The following is a 22,624-nucleotide window of genomic DNA, read 5'->3' as shown; positions in this document are numbered from 1 at the left end:
CATTTATTCCCTAAAAAAAGTCTTGCACTTGTGTCTTTGATGGCTTTTAAGTCTACACAGGGGCAGCAGCCAAGAGCAAGCTAATGGCAGCAGAGTAAAAAGCGTTCTTAAGACATGCAGCAAGATTTAGAGCATACATACACATAAAATATACACTTACCATCCACTTTAATAGGAATACCTGTACAGCTGCTCATTTATATAGTTATCCAATTAGCCAATCATGTGGCGCAGGGAATAAATGCATGAAATGCACGATGCATAAAAAGCACAATGCATGAAATCATGCAGATACAGGTCAAGAGTTTCAGTTAATGTTCACATCAAACATCAGAATAGGGAAAAAAGTGTGATCTCTGTGACTTTAACCGTAGCATGATTGTTGGTGCCAAATGGGCTGGTTTGAGTATTTCAGAAACTGCTGATCTCCTAGGAATTTCACACACAACTGTCCCTAGAGTTTACACAAGATGGTGCGAAAACCAAAAAAATCCTGTGTGCAAAGGATCTGCAGTCTGAAACACCTTGTTGATGAGAGAGATCAAAAAAGAATGACCAGACTTGTCTATAGGAACTCAAATAAGCAATACTTACAACCATGGTAAACAGGAAAGCATCTGAGAACACATGACACATCAAACCTTGAGGTGGATGCACTACAACAGCAGAAGAACACATCAGGTTCCACTCCTGTCAGCCAAGAGCAAGAATCTGAGGCTATCATGGGAGCAGACTCACCAAAACCAGACAGTTGAAGACTGGAAAAAGACATTTTTTTCTAATCTTCAACTGTCCAGTTTGGGTGAGTCTGCGCCCATGATAGCCTCAGATTCCTGTGAGTGATTATTTGAGTTACTATATCCTTCCTGGCAGCTTGAACCAATCTAGCCATTTTCCTCACAACTCTCTTATCAACAAGGCACTTCCACCAAAAGAACTCACTCATTCAATGTTTTTTGTTCTTTGCATCATGCTGTGTAAACTCTAAAGACTGTTGTGTGTGAAACTCCCAGGAGATCAGCAGTTTCTGAAATACTCAAACCAGCCCTTCTGGCATGAACAACCACGCCATGGTTAAAGTCACACAGATCACACTTTCTGATGTTTGCTGTGAACATTAACTGAAGTTCTTGACCTGTATCTGCATGATTTTATGCATTGTGCTGCTGCCACCTGATTGGCTGATTGGATAACTACATAAATGAGCAGGTCTACAGGTGTTCCTATTAAAGTGGATGGTGAGAAACCATACATAGAACATAAGGGATGCATTTCACATAAAAAAATGATGACTTTACAGTCAATGTGTTAGCACCATCCACTTTAATTTTCTCTCCAAAATGGAAGTGTGCTTTACAATAGAACAAGGTTGAGAGAGACATGGACTTTGCTTAAAGTTACTGACAGTACCCTACTGAAAGACAAATCACCGGAATTCGATACTAACATGCTGTTAGGAGATTATTAGTCAGGTTTGATTTAAAGCCCTTTTAATGTGCATGTGATCCAGTCTGGACCAATATAAACAATGGTGACATCATAATGGAATGAAGCATCTTTTCCATGTGCTCATGGTGCCACTAACAAGTGAAGACTTCAAAGAAAAACGTAAAGTAAAGTTAAAATACAGGGTATTAACAACTTTACCTCTAGGTACAAACATCCACAAACAGTCATCTGAGATTTGCTATTATAACTCTTTTTAATGCACTTGAACACCAGTAACAGTCAACAGATGTTAGTGGGAAAATATCATCATAGAAAAAAAGGAAGAATACCCCCGCTCAATATTCTTTTATGTTTCAATGCATAGAAAAGTATCATATACCATTCTATATGTTGATATTTCTATTCTTTGTCTTTGCATCTTACAAAATAGCAGATTTGTGTTGCCTAGTTGCCTGAATTTTTGTTGCCTGATTTTGTTGATGACGCCTTGATTGCAAAACAAATCCTGCTGATACAATTTGATCTATAGAATAATTTCAGAGTATGAGTACTGAGGTAGGATCAGCTTTGCTATTAACATTCCACTGCCTGCACATCCTGGACCAAGAGTCTCCATAAATGAGGCACAATATAAGAATTGCTATGGAATATTGAATACTTTCTTAAATATTGTTTGTATTGTTCACTTTCTGTTTAATGTGTATACGATAACATGTCATTTTATACCTGTCTGAACAAAATGTTAATTAGAGCATTAGCACAAAGCAATTATTTGCTCACGTTGCCGTTTCAAGGTGTCCTGTGCACAAAACACAAAATGAAGCAGTAAATAGACTCACCAATATAAAGGGAAGAGTCTTTTTTCCTCACATGGTCATCTATATAGGACACTCCCAGAGGCTGTACGGGGGTCGCTCCAATTCCCAGTAGCACTTGGGCACCAATCAGCAGCAGGTACATCATGTTGGTGTTGGCTTTGTTGCTGCATAGGCCACCATCTTCCACATCTCTCCTTGACACATTGGAGCACATGTCCCGTCCTGGCTCCTTCCGCCACACTTCAGTGCTTTTGTACTCATACTGGTTGGTGAGAAACTCAGGCAGTGCAGATAGAAGCGCACCCAATGCCATGACAATTCCACCACAGCCGATCAGACGTGGTCGGTGAGCCCTGGCGCCAAAATAGCTGACAAACAGTATGAGCGCCAGGTTGCCAATCTCAAAGCTGCTGGCAATCACACCCACGTCAGCACTCTGCAGGTTAAAGCGGCGCTCCAGCGTAGTCAGGACACTCACCTGTAATATGCAAAAAAAAAAAAAACTTTCATTTTATATTTGCACTAAGATGGAATGTGGTAGGGGCGTGGTCAAGCGTCAGATGTGGATGGAGAGAAGGCGGGTCGCCTGAGTTTATTAGCCTGAGTTGACTTATGTGTGTCTTTTTTGTGCCTCCAGGGCCTCAAGTAGAAGCCAGAGCGAGAGAGAGGGAGAGCTGACCAGCACAGAGATGTGTGTATGTGCGCATGTGTTTGTGTTAAATGCACAACCTGAAAAGCGAAAGAACAAATAAAGAGAATAAAGAGCCCTTTTGAGTTGTCGCAAGCCTGCCTCTTGTTCCTCATTTCCCCTCTGAATTACAAAGGGAATTGTTACATGCAAATCTTCACATGTTCGTATGTATAAGAAATATCAAGTTTTAATTTGCTTTTGTCACCTGCCAACTAACTCTTTGTAAAGAAGCACAGCTCATGTAACTCAAGTTTCTATTACTCAAATAATATTAGTTTAAACCTAGACCAAAACTTCTTTCAAATTTCAAATGCAAAAAAATCCATGTTGGTTGAGTTCTTTCATTTAACTTCATTTCAGTTCCAATAGTGAACCTTTGTACAGGTCCACTTTCATAAAATTCCTTGCTTATAAAGTTCCCGATAAGGGAATATCACGACAGAATGGCGACAACAGTTAGCTTTAATGTTTGACCATTAACGTATCGTTCATGACTACTAATCCTGAATAGGATGAATTTCACATGTTGTGTTGGTTCCTTCTGGATTCTCCGGTTTCCTCCCACCTCCCAAATCCTGCCAGTAGGTAGACTGGCCATGATAAATTGCTCCTAGGTGTGTGTGAGTGTGTGAATGTGTGTGTGCACGGTGCCCTGATATGGATTGGTGTCCCATTCAGGGTGTATTCCCATCTCACGCCCAGTGTTCCCGGGATAGATTCTGGATCCACCATCACCCTAATAATAATAAAGTTGTTACCGGGAATGAGTAAATGTGCTGTTTTATTTTTAACATACAGTAGCTTTATAAATAAAAGAGCATTTCAAAATGGACTCAGTTAGTTTTTTTAACTAATGTATTGCAACAAATAAGTAAACTCCAATGTTTATAAGTTACCTGTACTTAAAGCAATCCATTTTCAAACTAGAGTGGTTTAAGGCAATCAGTTTCCTTAACTCAGGTTTTACAGGTTTTCTGTGAAACTGTTAAACAGTTCTTTACCTATGAAAAGACAATGCTATTGAGGCCAAACCTTTTTACTCAAATCCCCTTGAGGTTCTCAGTGCACATCCCAGCTATCAGCGCGAATAGCACTGCCTCTGTGTTTTGTATTTATGCTGCATTTGACTAGTGGTCGTAACTCGTAATTCCTCATCTCCCACCATGAAAAACCAAAGCAAATGCCCAGAAATCCTGCTTGGGAACTCATGATGGTTTCCTCAATTCCAAGTTTGTCTGAGTTCAGTAAGTGACATCAAATGAACATGAACAGTAAATGAGTTATGATGTATATACAAGTATTTGCTTTTGATCAATCAACATACAGACATATTAGCTTGTTAAATCTCTAACACTGACTATACAGATCACTGTTTTGAGGAGGAAAATAATACATCACTCTGCACTGTTAGTTGGCTAGCTTGTCGCTAAAAAAAAAAAAAAAAAAAAAAAAAATTCAAACATGGAGGCATCCATGTTTTTTTCCCCACTTTGTAGCTTGAAAAGATGGAGGTTGAAAATGAGGTCATTCTGAACTCGAATGCAGCATTAGTTGCCCCTCATGTTTTGTTAAGCCATGTGCATTTTGATTTCAGTCTGATTTCAGATTTTGCCTCTGTCCATGTCTTGTCATTGGTTTATCTCCTTATTCTGTCTTGATTGTGTTCACCTGCTTTTTTTGTTTAGTTCCTGATTTTGTTTGTCTAGTTTGTCTATTTATAGCAGGTTGTCTCATGCGTTATCTGCCTAGCAGATTGTATCATGCATTACTAAACTTGTTTTCCAGCCTTGTTTTCCTAGTTCTGTGTTCTCTGGTTTTGACTTTTGCTAGTTTTCACATATTACAATTATGGCTTATCCTTGTGTGTTAGTGACTGCTTATGGTATGACCCTTGCCATGGATTATAACAATGATTCTTGGATTAACAATAATAAAGACCACACTGTTTTCATGCAGTTGCATATCCTGCTTATCAATGCTGCACATTACAGAAGGCTTCAACTTCTAAGAGCACAGCAACTCAGCGTGTGAGAGGATGATCAGTTAAGGCTTTAAAAATGTAGTAATGAAAAGGCACCTCTTGCAGCTCCTGAAGCCGGCCCACTGTCCATGAAACCCACGTGGGGGCTCTATTGTTGCAGAACAAAAGCCTGTAAGCCATGCCCCCTCTCTCTATGCCAACATAAGATTCTGTGCATTTTCCCCTCTCTACACCCTGGCACAGCCTGCAGAAACCTCATGGACAGTCAGCCAAACTTAGCAAAGCAACGACTGGAGACAAGGTGGACAGAAATTGCTCAGACGTGGCAACACAGCCTCTCCAGCTCAGAGACTTCAGATTTGTCTTGATGTGACAAAAATGGCTAAGAACAAACATTGAAAAAAATCTTCTGTGGAGAATAGTAGTTTTTTAAATGACACACAGGTATACACACACACAGCTTTATCAGTAGCCAGGGTGGAAAGTGAGGATCATTACAAAGCTGTCTACATCCCCTTCTGCTCCTTCACTTTCTCTCTCAGTTTGCCAAACCTCTAAAACTTGTTCAGTGGGTATTAACCACCATCTCCATCCAGCTTTCCTCAAAAGAGAAAACCATGCCTTATGGTCACTAAAATTTAGAATTCAAATTTCAGCCATACAAGCCAAGATCCAGTTAACAAGTTACTTGGATCTTGTGGTGCTACATGACATCTCTGTGCATGTTGTGTAATAGAGCACAAAGGCATTTGCATGCTCTTGTGCTATAAGAGCAGTGAAAGATGTACTTGCCCAGTAAAATATTTTGGTTGAACTGAAACTTATTCAACTAGGCTATGAATAGCAAAACTAGTCATAGCTGGCATTAATTTGTTCCTGAAGATGAACATCAATGATGTTCAAAAGTTATGTATGAATACTTGCAAATCCCCTTCTAGCAACCAGAAGAAAGGCTTCAAACTGTATGCGTCAACATATATACACAAGTACAAACTAGGAAAATATTTATTTTACATAGGTTTTTCGTAAGTACCTTACATACATATATAAACACTAGTTAGAGAAAACTGAAGGACAAGTAGCTGTCTCACTGTACTGCCAGAATTGATGAATGCTGCCAGAAATGTCCTGAAGAATGATGCCAGAAATACGAGAGCTGCACTATTTCAAAATGGAAATGCATAATAGTACTGAATGCAAGTAGACCATTACATGGCTATTAGGCATTAGACAGAATTTCAATGTCTCGAATATCATGATACAAAACACTGGCAATACGAATTTTGGTATTGCGATATTCAATTCAGAATTCATTTAATATTCATTATGAACTCTACCTCTTCTTACAAAATAGGCAGCAGCACCAGTAATGATAGTAATACAGTAATATATTACTAATATGTTATTATTACTAGTAATATAACATAGTAATATACAGAGCATTAAAAACATTATATTAAATAATATAATGTAGTAATATACAGAGCATTAAATTTGTGAGTGGGACCCCAATTACCTTGAAGCATGCTTACTTAATAGACCAAAAAGTTAAGCTAATCAGAAAGAAGCATTATGGGACGTGTTAAACACAAGGCCCTCAGCCTCGTTTCATTCGTCATGAACTAGGAAAAAATAATACTGAAATGGCCCATAGTACACTACTGCTCAATGTATTCCACACTATCTACAATTCCAGATAGCAATCTGAAATGCAAATTAAACTATTGTTTGCTGTGCTTGATGTAAGTCACACTTGCGTATAAAGATATGTCTGCTATATATGTATAGCATTCTAGATTCTAGCATTCTATATCAGCATTTTAGTTGCTTCCTAGCAAAGTCTAATCTGGCCTTTCTGTTTTTGGGCGTTACCAGTGGTTTGCATCTTGATGTAAACCCTCTGTATTTACATTTATGAAGGCGTTTCTTGATTGTAGACTTTGACGATGATACACCTACCTTCTCAGGAGTATTCTTGACTTAGCTAGATGTTGTGAAGGAGTTTTTCTTCACCAAGGAAAGAATATTACAGTCATCCACTTAAGTTGTCTTCTGTGGTCTTCCAGGTCATCCTTGATTTGGCCACTCCTAAACATTCTGCTATCTCTCTGATAGGTTTTTTTGTAGCCTAATGATGGCCTCCTACACTTGCATTGACACCTCTTTGGACCGCATAGTGAGAGTTCCCATGAAGAGCTACCAAATTCAAATTCAACACTTGGAATCAGCTCCAGACCTTTTATCTCCTTAAGTTGTCATGAAATAATGAGGAAGCAGGCCACACCTGGTCATGAAACTGCTTATCAGTCAATTGTCCAATTACTTTTGAGCCTGTGAAAATTGAGGGACTATGTAAAAAATAGTTGTAATTCCTAAACGGTTAATGCAATATTGTTGTTAATATTGAAATAAATCAGAAAGACTACACTTCAAACACATCTTGATTGCTTCCTTTCACATCCATTGCGGTGGTGTACAGAGACAAAATTATGAAAATTGTCACTGTCTAAAGACTTACAGACCTGACTGTATATATTCATATTTAACATATGAATATTATTATATTCATTAAACACACACATATATATATATATATATATATATATATATATATATATATATATATATATATATATATATATGTATGTATGTATATATATATATATATATTACATATGTACAGTCAGGTCCGGAAGTATTTGGACAATGACAGAGTTTTTGTGATTTTGCCTTTATACACCACCACAATGGATTTGAAATAAAACAATCAAGATGTGATCGAAGTGTAGACTTTCAGCTTTATTTTAAGAGGTTCCACAAAAATATGTCATTCACCATTTAGGAATTACAACCATTTTCAACAAAGTACCTCCATTTTCAGGGGCTAAAAGGTATTTGGACAAAGTGACATAATTGTAAATATAACCATAATTTTAATACTTGAATGAAAATCCTTTGCAGTCAGTGACTGCCTGAACTCTGGAGCTCATGTTCTCAAAACTCAAATTCTGAATTTCCTCCCTTGAGATGCTTTGCCAGGCCTTTACTGCAGCCATCTTCAGTTGCTCTTGAGAAGGTAGGTGTATCATCATCAAAGTCTACAATCAAGAAACGCCTTCACAAATGTAAATACAGAGGGTTTACGTCAAGATGCAAACCACTGGTAACGCCCAAAAACAGAAAGGCCAGATTAGACTTTGCTAGGAAGCAACTAAAATGCTGATATAGAATGCTAGAATCTAGAATGCTATACATATATAGCAGACATATCTTTATACGCGAGTGTGACTTACATCAAGCACAGCAAACAATAGTTCAATTTGCATTTCAAAAAAAAAAAGTCTGCCCAATTCTGGAACAAGATTTTTTAGACAGATGAAACCAATATTAACTTGTACCAGAATTATAGGATGAGAAGAGTATGGAGAAGGAAGGACTCATGATCCAATGCATACCACATCATCTGTCAAACATGGTGGAGGCAGTGTTATGGCATGGTCATGTATGGCTACCAGTGGAACTGGGTCACTGGTGTTTATTGATGATGTGACTGCTGATAGAAGTAGCAGGATGAATTCTGAAGTGTACAGAGCTATACTTTCTGCTCATATTCAGTCAAATGATAGGACGGCGCTTAAAAGTATAAATGGATAATGACCCAAAACATACCATAAAAGCAACCCATGACCGTCTTAAGGTAAATAAATGGAATGTTCTTAAATGACTGAGTCAGTCAGCTGACCTCAACCCAATTGAGCATGCTTTTCACTTACTGAAGACAAAACTGAAGGTAGAAAGACCCACAAACAAGCAGAAACTGAAGGCGGCTGCAGTAAAGGCCTGGCAAAGCATCTCAATGAAGTAAACTCAACATTTGGTGAAGTCCACAAGTTCCAGGTGTCAGGCAGTCACTGACTGCAAAGGATTTGCATCCAAGTATTAAAAATAATCCTTATATTTATGTTAGTTTTTCCAATTACTTTTGAGCCTTTTGAGCCTGATTAATGCAATATTTTTGTTCATCCCCTTGAATTAAAGATGAAAGTCTACACTTCAATCACATCTTGATTGCTTCATTCAAATCCATTGTGGTGGTGTACAGAGAGTGAATTCCGAAAATTTTGTCATTGTCCAAATACTTATGGACACACACACACACACACACACACACACACACACACAGATCAGCCATAATATTAAACTTGCCAAATATTGTGCAGGTCCCCCTTGTGCCGCCAAAACAGGTCTGACCCACTAAGGCATAGACTCCACAAAACCTTTGAAGGTGTGCTGCAGTATCTGGCACCAAGATGTTAGTAGAAGATCCTTCAAGTCCTGTAAGGTACGAGGTGAGGCCTCCATGGATCGGACTTGTTTGTCCAGCACATCCCACAGATGCTTGGTCAGACTGAGATTTGGGGAATTTGGAGGCCAAATCAACTCTTTGTCATGTTCATCAAATGATTCCTGAACAAGTTGTCCAGTATGGCAGGGCACGTTATCCTGCTGAAAGAGGCCACTGCCATTAGGGAATACCTGTGCCATGACTGGGTGTACTTGGTCTGTAACAATGTTTAGGTTGGAGGTATGCATCAAAGTAACATCCACATGAATGCCAAGACCCAAGGTTTCCCAAAAGGAAATTTCCCAGTGCATCAGACTGCTTCCACTGGCTTGTCTTCTTCCCATAGTACATCCTGGTGCCCTCTCTTCCCCAGGTAAGCAATGCACACACACCCGGCCATCCACGTGATGTAAAAGAAAATGTGCTTTATCGGACCAGGCCACCTTCTTCCATTGCTCCGTGGTCCAGTTCTGATGCTCACCTGCCCATTGTAGGCACTTTCAGCAATGGACAGGGGTTAGCATGGGCACTCTGACCAGCCTGCAGCTATGCAGCCCCATACACAACAAGCTGCGATGCACTGTGTGCTCTGACACCTTTCTGTCATAGCCAGCATTCACTTTTTCAGCAATTTATGCTACAGTAACTTCTGTGGGATCGGACGAGATGGGTTAGCCTTCACTCGCCATGCGCATCAGTGAGCCTTGGGCGGTCAGGACCCTGTCGGCAGTTCACCAGTTGTCCTTCCTTGGACCACTTTTGGTAGGTACTAACCACTGCATACCGGAAACACCCCACAAGACCTGCCATTTTGGAGATGCTCTGACAGAGAGGATATCCACCAAGAAGCCAGGCACCAGACAGCCACAGCCAGCTTTACCACTGGTGCCAAGCCAGCTGGCTTGGCCTTCACTCGCCATGCACATCAGTGAGCCTTGGGCGGTCATGACCCTGTCGGCAGTTCACCAGTTGACCTTCCTTGGACCACTTTTGGTAGGTACTAACCACTGCATAACGGAAACACCCCACAAGACCTGCCATTTTGGAGATGCTCTGACCTGGTCATCAAGCCATCACAATTTGGGTCTTGTCAAATTCACTCAGAACCATATACTTGCCCATTTTTCCTGCTTTCAAGACATCAGCTCCGAGAACTGACTGTTCGCTTGCTGCCTAATATATCCCACCCATTGACAGGTGCCATCAGATAATCAATGTTATTCACTTCACTTGTCAGTGGTTTTAATGTTAAGGCTGATCGGTGTGTGTATACGTGTGTGTGTGTGTGTGTGTGTGTGTATGTATATATATATATATATATATATATATATATATATATATATATATATATATATATATATATATAAGTGGTAATAAATATATCTAACGCAACTTGTTTCACGCATCTGCGCCTGCTCCCGTGCACTCTTTCTGTCACAACACAGCAGATAGCACACACACTTCGTGAGTGAAATTAGCTAGTTGCGTGCAATGAGTGAGATAAAGCAAAAAATTATTAAGGGAGAACTTATTACATGTGATGCAATGACGCAGGGAAAGCTGCACTGTGGAAGAATTATGATCTTGTCTTTACAACCTATTAAAAAAAAGCTCAGTGGTTACATGTATAGGTACATCTTCTTTAAAGCGCCACACTGACCGTGGATGCACTCATTCAACTGCAGGCCAAGCCGCTACCAACCACAGACAAACATCAGTTTCTGACTATTTATCTCCGCTAACTAAGTCAGTACCAGCTTCTTTAAAATCCAGTCTTACAGAAAAATGTGTAGAGTTTTGCTGGCAGGATATTTCATATGGCTGCATGAAGAGGTTTTATTGACCTAACACATAACCTAATAAATCTGGGAGTTACCCATGGTCGCGTCTCAGCAGAGAGTGTGCTACCTGATCCCACAACCATCTTTCGGAAATGTAAGGAAGTCGCAGCCACAAAACGACAGACTGTCATCAAAGAAATATTGGAGATTTTGTGTGATTATTAATGTTGGGATGACCACCGACATGTGGACTGACTATTCCTGCAAGATCAGTTTCTTAACAAAACACTTGCCACTACATCATACTAGAATTTTTGCTTCAAAGCAGAGTCCTACTACAGCGATGTTCCCCCCTGAAGAAGGGAAAACCGGTGACAACATATGGAGAGAATTACAGCGACAGCTTGCTTCTGTACTTGGATTTGATGCTTGTCTTATTAACAAAGTCGTAATTGCTGCACTCGTACTGTATCATCAGCATGGACCATGTTTATAACACAGTACTCAGACATTCTGCCGAACTTCGAGACTGGGCACCAGAGACTTTGCTGCCAGTTGGAGTTTCTTCGCCCATTCTACCAGGTTCAGCAGGAACTAGAGGGCGACCAGTACCCCACGCTCAACCTGGTTGTTTTGTGGCATGAGAGGTTTAAGTGCCACTGCAGACCTGTGGCTTCAGACAGTCCTCATCAGGCCATTATTTGTGAGTAACATCTTGAATAGCTGAACCGCAAAATCAAAATCGAGACGCTACATAAGCTTGCCATATTCCTACGGCTAAAGTTCTGCCAGCTCGGCATGCTGCCTCACCCTGACAGAGAGGATATCAACCAAGAAGCCAGGCACCAGACAGCCACAGCCAGCTTTACCACTGGTGCCAAGCCAGCTGGTGAATCCACAACTAAATGAAACAGGACTGTAGTGGCGGAGTTTGAGGCATGGGTAAACGGGCCCTGAATGAAACTGATGATGAAGTTCAGCAATACATCAGCCGATGAATCTGATTTTGGGTTGGGGTCAGGTTCGGTCTTAAAATTTAATAGTACCTAGAGGGTCGGGTCAGGTCAGACGATCTCAGGTACGGGCCAGGTTCGGGCTTCAATTTAAAGCCTGTGCAGACCTCTAATTCAGAAGCACATTGTGTGTTGTGCTGGCAGTGGCATAACCAGAAACTAATTTTGGTGGGATGAGGAAATATACAAAATAAAATCATGACTGTTTTTTTTCTCATCTGTATTATTTCAATTAAACTGGTATGACACACTCTTGGCTTTCAGGTGGATGTCAGACAACAATAGGAGCAGTGATGACACAATTTCTTTAATTTAGCCTTAAAAATAAAATAATACAATGATTATTCATGAATAATGAACAAATACATTATAAATCCTGATCTACCTTTCTTACAATACAGTGTATTGATAATGTAGTGGTTTGGTTTGTTGTCATTACAAAATAAATGTATTAAAATGTAATATTTTATCTGTGTCAATATTGTCTCATGTCAATATCATTGTGTGAAGCTTCTATCAGGATGTCTTTTATCATGGCTTTAGCGCATCATCTCATGCCTAATGGCCATAGTCCTCATCCTCACCTGATAATGTGTTTGAAGTTGCATATTGTGTTTGAGCCCTTGAGTAAATAACAGCAAGTCTTTGGCTACTATTTTGGCTTAGATCTGTGATGTTCTCTCCCTGCATCACACATCACACAAATTAGCACACAAACTGATGCCTGGTGCTGTAATATGCTCTAGTCCTATCCCAATGGGTCAGGGTGTTGTAGCTTAAAGCAAGTTATGGTCACTGAACTGCTGGATGTCCAGGTGGTGAAAACAATGTGGTCTTTATAGATAATTGGAGTATTTTTGAGGGAAAGGCTGGCCTTTTAGTGCAGGATGGTATCCATGCCAATCAGAAAGGGGGTGCTCTCATTTCTGGCAGCATAGCATAGTCTCAGAACAGGAACAGTTAATCGGTGACAATCCAGACCCAGAGATCAAGCTGGATTGGATTAACTGTCTGACCTCACAGAATTCGATCAGGCGAATGAATTCTTAGAGTCAACATTCCGCTACACTCTAGATAATGTAGCCCTACTCTCTAAAATATTTAGAGAGAAAAACGTTGGTACAAAGATCACACTCACACATTAAAACATATAATATAATATAATATAATATAAATGAATATAAATAATTTAGAATATAAATGGTGTCAAACTAAATTATCAAACCCCTGATTAAAAAAAACCTGACCTCAACCCCTGTCAGCTATCCAGCTACAGGCTAATATCAAACCTCCCCTTTATTGCCAAGGTCCTAGAAAATGTGGTAGCACAGCAGTTATTCTCATACTTGCATAGGAATAACATTCATAAAATCTATTAGTCATTATATTATTAGGCCTTTTTAGGTATATTTATATACATACGTATATGCCTTATTAGGCATATTTAGGCTTCATCACAGTATTGAGACAGCACTGGCTCAGATCTCTTTTTGCTGATTGTTATCAGTTCATTATTTAACTGGTGACTCCTCTAAGCATACTAAGGTCAAGTTTGGTGTTCTACAAGGATCTGTTTTAGGCCCACTGCTTTTTTCTCTATATATACTATCTCTGGGTACAATTATTCCTAAACATGGTATTAGCTTTCACTGTTATGCTGATGACACACAGTTTCAGCAAAGCCAGATCAGAGACACCAGCTTAACAAAGTTGAGGAATGTGTAAAGGACATTAGACCCTGGATGCTGAGTAACTTCCTCCTACTTAATTCTGACTAGACAGAAGTGCTTCTACTAGGACCACAGGCAGCAAGAAGCAAGCTTTCTGATTATACAGTTACTCTAGATGGCCTTTCAGTTACATCTTGTGCAGCAGTAAAAGAATTATTTACTCCAGTCTCTCATTTGAAGCTCATGTAGATAATATTACTAGGATAGCCTTCTTTCATCTCAGAAGTATTGCTAAGATAAGAAATATAATGTCACTACATGATGTAGAAAAACTAGGTCATGCTTTTTTTACCACTAGGTTGGACTATTGATATTGCTTTCCTGTCTAAATGTTCTAGTAGGTGCATAAACAAGTTCAAGTTAGTCCAGAATGTAGCAGCCAGAGTTCTTACTAGAACCAGAAAATGTGACCCCATTACCCCTATCTTATCCACACTGCACTGGCACCCAGTGAAATTATGCATCGATTATACAATACTACTAATGACTTATAAAGCACTGAATGGTCTCAATTCTCAGTACCTGGGCAAACTTTTGGTCTTTAATGAGCCGACACACCTGCTTCGATCAAAAGATGCAAGCTCTTTGTTTGTACCTTGATTAATGAAGGCTACAGCAGGATGCAGAGCTTTCTCTTACAAAGCCCCCCAGATATGGAGCAGCCTTCCAATTAGTGTTCGGGACTCACACAGTCTTAGTCTTTAAGATAAGTCAAGCCTTTTGTAAAGGAGCAGATCTGGAGGGTTCATGAGCATAGAAACATATAAGCCAAGTTTGATACTATAGTGTTGATACATAAAAGCATTGCTGAGACGTGCCCTCACTTCCTGTTTGGTGATTTTCACTGTCAAATTCATTTGCACTTTATCGAGGAACTGTTCTACACAAATGTGAGAAACAAGTTTTGCTCGGTTTGGTCCGACGATGCTGTGATCCAAATTTTGTAGAAGAAGAAGCTGTTTTTGAAACTGTTTTTGCTAAATTTGTTAAAAATGGTACAAATGGCTTACTTCCAGTTTGGCAAATTTTGTTACATCAAGAAATCAAGAATGCTCAGCACCTTGCTGGGAATCAAGATAAAGAAAAGTCCTGATTTGATGTTGGACATTCAACAGTTATGAACAGTTTTACAAATTTTTTTTAATTGTAACACCCTTAGAGGTGAATTCAGACAAACGTCCTGGGGTCCCTTAGATCACTAAACTACAAAGTTTGTTCTGAATATGTGACGCTATTGCTGAGATACATCAATAAGCCATAACATTAAACCACTGACAGATGAAGTGAATAACATTGATTATCTCATTACAATGGCACCTGTCAAGGGCTGGGATATATTAAGCAGCAAGTGAACAGTCATTTCTCGAAGTTAATATGCTGGAAGCAGGAAAAATGGGCAAGCGTCTGAGTGACTTTTACAACGGCCAAATTGTGATGGCTAGGTGGGTCAGAATATCACCAAAATAGCAGGTCTTGTGGGGTGTTCCTGGTATGCAGTAGTTAGTACCTACCAAAAGTGGTCCAAGAAAGGACAACTGGTGAACTGGCGACAGGGTCATGGGCACTCAAGGCTCATTGATGCGCGTGGGGAACAATGACTAGCCTGCTGCGTATTGGGCTGTGTAGCTTCAGACTGGTTAGAGTGCTCATGCTGATCCCTGCCTACTGCCGAAAGTGCCTACAATGGGCATGTGAGCATCAGAAGAAGAAGGTGGCCTGGAAGAAGGTGGCCTGGTCTGATAAATTATGGGTTTTTTTTACATCATGTGACTGGCCAGGTGTGTGTACTTTGCTTACCAGGGAAAGAGATGGCACCCGGATGCACTATGGGAAGAAGGCAAGTTGACAGAGGCAGTGTCTTGGCAATATTTTGCTGGGAAACTTTGGTTCCTGGCATTCATGTGGCTGTTACTTTGACACATACCACCTACCTAAACATTGTTGCAGACCAAGTACACCCCTTCATGGCAACAGTATTCCCTAATGGCAGTGGCCTCTTTCAGCAGGATAATGTACCCTGCCACACTGCAAAAATCGTTCAGGAATAGTTTGAGGAACATGACAAAGAGTTCAAGGTGTTGACTTGGCCTCCAAATTCACCAGATCTCAATCCTATTCGTAGATCATTTGTATGAGCATATACACAAGAAATTTGGCATTCATGAAAATTCCATAAATTCGGAAAAACCTTCATATCATGCTCCTGAAAGTGCGTAAATGTACGTATAAGAAGACTAAATAATGTAAACCTCGACTGATCAGCTTCATATTATATAATTTGCAAAAAAGTTACTGCATTTTTACATACAAACTATGTTGTTAAGCTTAAATTTCACATTTATTTCAAATACACACAAACGTAATATTTTTAAATTATTCTTTAATATTTTTAAATATTAAAAGAAATATTAAATATAAAAAAAATAAAGACAGCAAGCCAACTCAAATCCATTTTAATCCATTTTGCTGTGCAACACTTTAGAGCCAGTAGTAATTTGGCAGACAAAAAGATCCTGTGCTATTCCTGTGCTATTCCTGCGCAAGGTTTGTCTGTGCTTGGATTTTTTGCTACTGGAACATGTCAAAGAAAGAAAAGTGACCGAGCTGGTATGTCTCAACCTACAATGAGCCAAATACTTCCTAGTGTGCTGTGTGCCATCATCTGTTTAATTTTCATAGCAAGCTTTATTTTTACCATTTCACATTTTGTACTGATATTTACTTTAAACTTGAACTCATGTCTCTTAGAGATGCTGCAATGTGAGCATCGCTAAGTGCAAATCAGCTGTGCAATGCACATGCCCGGAAAAATTTTTGGGTCGCTGCCATTTATCACCCATATTTTTATTTCAGTTTGGCTTATGCAAACATTTATATACTCTTTACTAAAAGGTTGATAAATGAGGTCCAATAAGAAAAAAAAACATACGATTCCAATAGGAACTGGCCCAATTAGCCCCCTAATAAAAAAGCATATAATTACAATATGGTGCTTACATGCCTTTGGTGCTCAGGCCCTTAATAATTGGAAAACATACAGTTAAGTGTTCACCTTATCATCTGGAGATTACGAGATCAAATTTCAATGATGCCACAGCCATCCGTGGCTGGGAGCCTAAGAAAGCAAACTCGCCTGTGCAATCAGGGAGGGAGGAGTGGCATACTCTACCCTATTAATCACAGTGACATTAGCCAGTCAAGGACGTCTGTGAGCTCATGCAGAGCTGCATGCAGAAAGGGGTGGACAACGTGTTCTTCCACCCCGTGATGTTGCAAAGAAGTTCCCTGAAGTTCGTAAAAAAACATAAAACAGTCGGCTGGCTTCACATGCCTCGGAGGAAGCATGTTATAGTCTTTGCCCTCCCTGGTTGGTAGCCGTCATGTGAAAGGGGAGAGCTGCCTGATGGGTGGGATGGAGAAAATCAGGGTAAAAAAAATTCAATTAAAATCAATTAGATAGCACCTTCTGTACTTGGCCCTCTAAAAAGAAATAATTTTTTAAAACATATGTGCAACACTGTGGAGTTGAAGTTGATTCACCATAGCCAGTTACAACATATAAACATGAAGAAAACGTGAATTAATCTGATCTTTGTAAGTTGCAGGTCAACACACATTAAAGAATATTCAAACTGTTTTCTAACTACTACATGCTATGTTAGTTAAGACAAGGAGGCACACAACTGACTTACTCATGAGCAACATAACCATACAAAAATGACAGAAAAACACATAATACACAATTATGTAAGAACCAGCTTTATCCACAAGCTAGCTAATGTTAACTCAACCTTTATGGGTACCCATATCTGATCAGATTCTTTCATCTTTCTGTCCCACTGGCCAGCTCTCTATAGTTCTAACTAGAGCAGAGAATAATGTTGGGGTATGTTTAGGGGCATTCTCCATGTATGGTCTACTCTAAAAAGTATATTAATAGTAATCAATAAGTGCTGCAGGAGATTGGGTGTGAGGAAGTAGTATGTATGTACATCAGTAAACTAATGCCAAATCTGACCTGACATCTCTGACAATCACTTTTACAGACTTCTACAGTATTAATTTTATACTGCCTGAGAATTGAGAAACAACTCATTAAAAGAATCATACAGATGTGGCCAAATGTTATATAAACCTAGGGTAAAGATATTCAAACTCAACTTTCGAACTCCACACATTGCATGCTAGCACATTCCTGTGTTGTCAATTAAGGTATATAAACTTCATGTCAATATGAGGTCATTTTAAAATAATAGCTAAGTAACAGATTTATTTCAGCTTTTATTTACTATACCAGTTTCTCGGTGGGTCAAAACATACACTTTGTTATTATTTGTTGGCATTGCCTTATTTGCTTTACTTGAACCAAAAGCCTGGGGCAGCCTTCCACAAGCTTAAGAAGAATTACTTTTGTTCTACGGAAGTCAAATTGAAGCCGGTATCTTCACTCATTCAGCTTCAGTAACCACGTTATCCTTGTCAGGGTCATGGTTGACCCAGAGCCTATCCCGGGAACGCTGGACACAAGGCAAGAGTACACCTTAAATTGGATGCTGTTTAGTATCTTACTTTATCAAATCAGTTTAAAACAGTGTGAAAGCACTAGGTGATTTTATAAATGTCAAAACCTTAATTTAAAGTTGAGTGAAACTTGACCCTAGTACCACATAATAGCCTACCATGTTTTCTCCACATCCTACTGAAGGAGTCAATAGCAGCTTGCAAGTGTTAATTCTCGTGTCCATGTCAGACAACCACTGTTGTTGGTGCCTGGTCTCAAGTGGATGCAAATTGAGCAGGTGCAAATAAATTGGCAGAGGGGAGTGTCAGTGACTGTTGAAGGTTGTTTGTATACATCCTAAAGTGCCTTTGCAAGGGAACAATGGCAAACGATGGGCATGCCACATTTTAATTGTATCTGTAGTACCAAGCAAATATGAAGAGGGAAGAGCAGCAGGCCAAATATAAGGTGTTTCCTCATGTATTAGTTTCATTTTCCTTCACTGCTTTTGGGGCAATGGTTATACAACTAGGCAGGTGCAAAACCATAAAGTCTGTTTATAAATAAAAAAATATATATATGTGTATACTCTAAGAGAGTGGGCAAAAAATGGATCAAGGAAATAAACTTTACACACAATTAATATTTAAATTTCCCACTCAAACAAATTAAGAAAGTTCTCTTTTCTCATAAAAATGACTTAAAAATTTATACAAACAAACGATCATCCCTGAATGAAAATGTGCTTTCATCACAAAAGAGACATATGTTTGTTGACCTGCACAACACAGACAATGGATACAAACATATAAGCAGTTAAAATGCCATTAAGCACAATCGGGGGAATTCTGGAAGGTTTAAAAGGACTGGAATAGCTGAAAGCTGGCCAGGAAGGTGAAACTTGAATATACTGACCTCAGAGTAATCAACCATAAAGCAACACCTTTATAATAACATACTGTTTGGAAGGATTGCAGAAAGCAAGTACTTCCTAAGACCAACACACAAAATACAGCTTAAACTTCATTAAGCTTCAGGAACTCAGTTCACACTAACGAATAACACTGTTACTATGCAGTGGCATGCCAAATGGATGCTCTTTTTATGCTAGTACTTAACTAAAGAGACTAATTAATTAGACAGGGATTATCGAGTGTTTGAGAGCAACATAAAATGTAGAAAAAGGTGATAAATCAGCACAATTACAGAAGTATAATGGCCAAGAGAACAATACAACAAAGGTTGTATTAATAATAACACTGTTTAAAACTGGCTTCCCCAAACAGCTGCCTCTATATAGGAAACTGACACATTACTCAGAAATGAACATCTCTGACATGCTCTTGAGTCTGCCTAACAAAAGACAGATTGCGGTGGATTGATTGGGAGATTGACAGGATGTATAGCTACATTTATATTAAACATAGAGCACACTATGTCAAAAAATACAAGGGACGGGCAAATTTGAAAAACACACTGGTCTTACGTTTTAGAAGGCCTACATGCATTTTCTCTACCAGCACACATAATTCTCAATGGTAGTAACGTACTCATCGTTACAGCCAATGCTTTATTTTTTACAGCTTTTCTGGCTTGCTATGGCAAATATGAATGATGTGGAAGAGTCGTTGGACAACATCTATAAGTCTTAGAGTCTCAGACTTTCAATCAACTGGTAATAGGTCCAATTCAGAACAAATGTGCCCTTTTCAGATAGTTCTCTTGTGAGATCTTGTGGTTAAGTGGCACTAAATGGATAAACTATCAAAATAAAGCCTGGACACTTCTCCTTAGAACTGTGTCTATTCAATGAGCTTATCTAAAGAACTCATTATGTCAATCATTTGTCAATAAAACCTAAGTAATAAGATATTTTACAGAGTTTGATCAGTCTAATTTAGGAGTGTGGTCATTGTAAACACCGTCTTAAAAACAGTGGCTCCAAAATACAGTCCCCTCAGAAAGTATTGGAACAGGAAGGCCAATTCTTTTGTTTTGCTGAAGACATGGTCCAAGCCATGACACCTCCACTGTACTTAAACGAAGAGCTTGTATGTTTTGGATCATGAACAGATCCTTTCTTTCTCCACACTTTGGCCTTTTGGTTACTTTGGTAAAGGCTAATCTTGGTTGCAAAACATTTGATGCTCATCTCTGTATTTATTTGTGAATTCCATTCTGGCCTTCTGAATCTTACTGCTGATGAGTGGTTTGCATCTTGTGATATGTCCTCTATATTTCTGCTCTCAGTGGATTGTGATACCTTTATTGTTGATGATGTCACTGACTGTTGTTTTGAGCTTTTTCGACACAATGTTTGTCATCAACTGATGTTGTTTTCCTCGGCCAACCTGTTCGATGTCTGGTTGTTAGTACACAACCAATGGTTTCTTACTTTATCGGAACATTCCAAATTATTCTATCGGCTATGCCTAAGTGCAATGGCTCTGGTCATTCCCTTTTTTCTCAGCTTCAAATAGGCTTGCTTTTCTCCCATAAGAAGAGTGTTCTAGTCTTCATGTTTGTTTATGCTTTTTAAACAATAAATGAAGTTTTCAGAGGCAGAACCCAGAGCTCAAGCCAAGAATAGACATTCAAAGCTATTAACTGTTTAAAGAATCAATCTAACAGGGCACACCTGGGCAACAAGAAACACCTGTCAGTCACATGTTCCAATAGTTTTGAGCACTTAAAAACAGGTGTATTCAAACAAAAAGTGCCATGTTCTAAGTGGTTGAACACATCTAGAAGTAAATATCAGAAAATGAAAGCTGTATTTCTGATCTATCATCTCATATTCATCTTTTGAACTCAGACCCAAATGTCTTCACTGTACAGAAAAAAAAAAAAAACCAAAGGAACTGGATTTGCCGTTCCAATACATTCGGAGGAGACTATATAAGGACATTGCATCTCTCATATTGCCCACTGCCATTACTTTTTAGTTAGTATGTCTGCTTATAGTCTGGTTGGCACTTCTACTGTCTGTGGCATTAAAATATTACTAATGTTACCGAGCAAATATCTCAAAACAAGCTGAAGGACAAGCCTAACTTCAAAACTCAGTAACAATCTCCGGGGATCTGCTTTTTATCTGTGTTCCTCTGTTTATTATACACATGTAGTCCATATTCTGTTGCAGTACAGTAACTATGCATTCCGACCAAAAAAAATCCCATATTCATTTTGTGATGTCACGGTAAGAGCCGGCTCACGTTCATGCAGCAAAATGATACCTTTTACATGCAAACACTTGCATAATTACTTACTTACTTACACACACACACACACACACCACGGCCTTCTAGACCTAATTATAAATTAAGTTCGTCCAGTAACATATTTGCTCGTGTACGTAAGTTTCCGGGCCTCTGCGACCGGAAACATAAGTAAAAGCGAAATGGCTCACCAAGTACGCGCCGACTGTCCCCTGCGCCAGCATCAGTGCACATTCCGACACTAGAAATATTTTGATGTTAGAAAAACATGATGTTTTTTTATTCGTGTCCTCTCGCTGTGTGTGTGGGGAGCTCATGTCCGAGCTCCTCCGCCTTTTCACCTGCCCTGGCAAAATCGCTGAGCTTAGAGGCTTGGCTTAGGAACCAAACGGATCAACATAGGACACCAGAAACGTTTCCCCAGCCTCTTTAAGCTGCCTTTTCCGTAGTCTTTCGGCTTAAATGGGCGAGTGCGACTATTTCTAGTCAGAGCCCTGTAGTTTAGCGGTGTGACTGTCTGCGCTCATTGAACCGCCAACAACGATGAATGAGGAGGCAAAACAGGCAAGCGGGAGCGCTTCAGGAATCTGAAGATCCAACGCCGGCTTCCTTTAGCTGCATTTTTTGTTTGTCATGTAGCGGCTTCGATTCGTCTAAAAATGGTCAGGGCTTCCAACTGCACCCCGCTATGCGTGTTTAGATCCAGTGCGGCTCTGCTGCTGCTGGCTTCCTGTCGTACACACTACACCACTGGGGGCGCTCTCTCTGTGTGTCTCACACACATATACACACACACTAATTGCAGGATAATTATTGCAGAGGGGTCTGTGTCTCGGTCTGTTTTTACTCTATCTATCGTTCTTTCTATTTCTTCCACTCTGTATTAATCACTGTACTGTGTATGTCATTGACGTGCTGCCTCTATCTTTATGTATCTCTCATTTTCTGTCTCTCAATCTGTCCAGCTTTTTCTCTGGCCCAATCTGTCTGTCCGTCTCTGTTTCTCATCTATTTTTGTTTTGTCTCTTTTCATTCTCGTTCTCTCTCTCTCTCTTTGTCAGTTCAATTCAGTTCAGCAAGATTTACTGGCATGACCG

General features: G+C 39.5%; 1 protein-coding gene across 2 annotated transcripts in view; it reads right to left on the bottom strand.

Moving 5' to 3' along the window:
* Positions 1 to 22,291, bottom strand: part of slco3a1a (solute carrier organic anion transporter family member 3A1a) — a 54,426-nt gene extending 32,135 nt beyond the window's left edge. The window contains exons 1-2 of one of the 2 annotated variants that reach the window (XM_026927243.3): positions 21,719 to 22,291; positions 2,289 to 2,745 (exon numbers count right to left, since the gene is read on the bottom strand). In XM_026927243.3, the coding sequence (XP_026783044.1) occupies positions 2,289 to 2,745; positions 21,719 to 21,844 (583 nt within the window). In that variant the 5' untranslated portion in view covers positions 21,845 to 22,291. The remainder of the gene's footprint in view (positions 1 to 2,288; positions 2,746 to 21,718) is intronic. The other variant, XM_026927242.3, reaches the window with a different exon arrangement.
* Positions 22,292 to 22,624: the final 333 nt, after the last annotated feature.

Source organism: Pangasianodon hypophthalmus, chromosome 6 (assembly GCF_027358585.1).
Source record: "Pangasianodon hypophthalmus isolate fPanHyp1 chromosome 6, fPanHyp1.pri, whole genome shotgun sequence".
In the NCBI taxonomy this organism is placed as follows: Eukaryota; Metazoa; Chordata; class Actinopteri; order Siluriformes; family Pangasiidae; genus Pangasianodon; species Pangasianodon hypophthalmus.
This window is presented reverse-complemented; position numbering and strand designations above follow the sequence as displayed.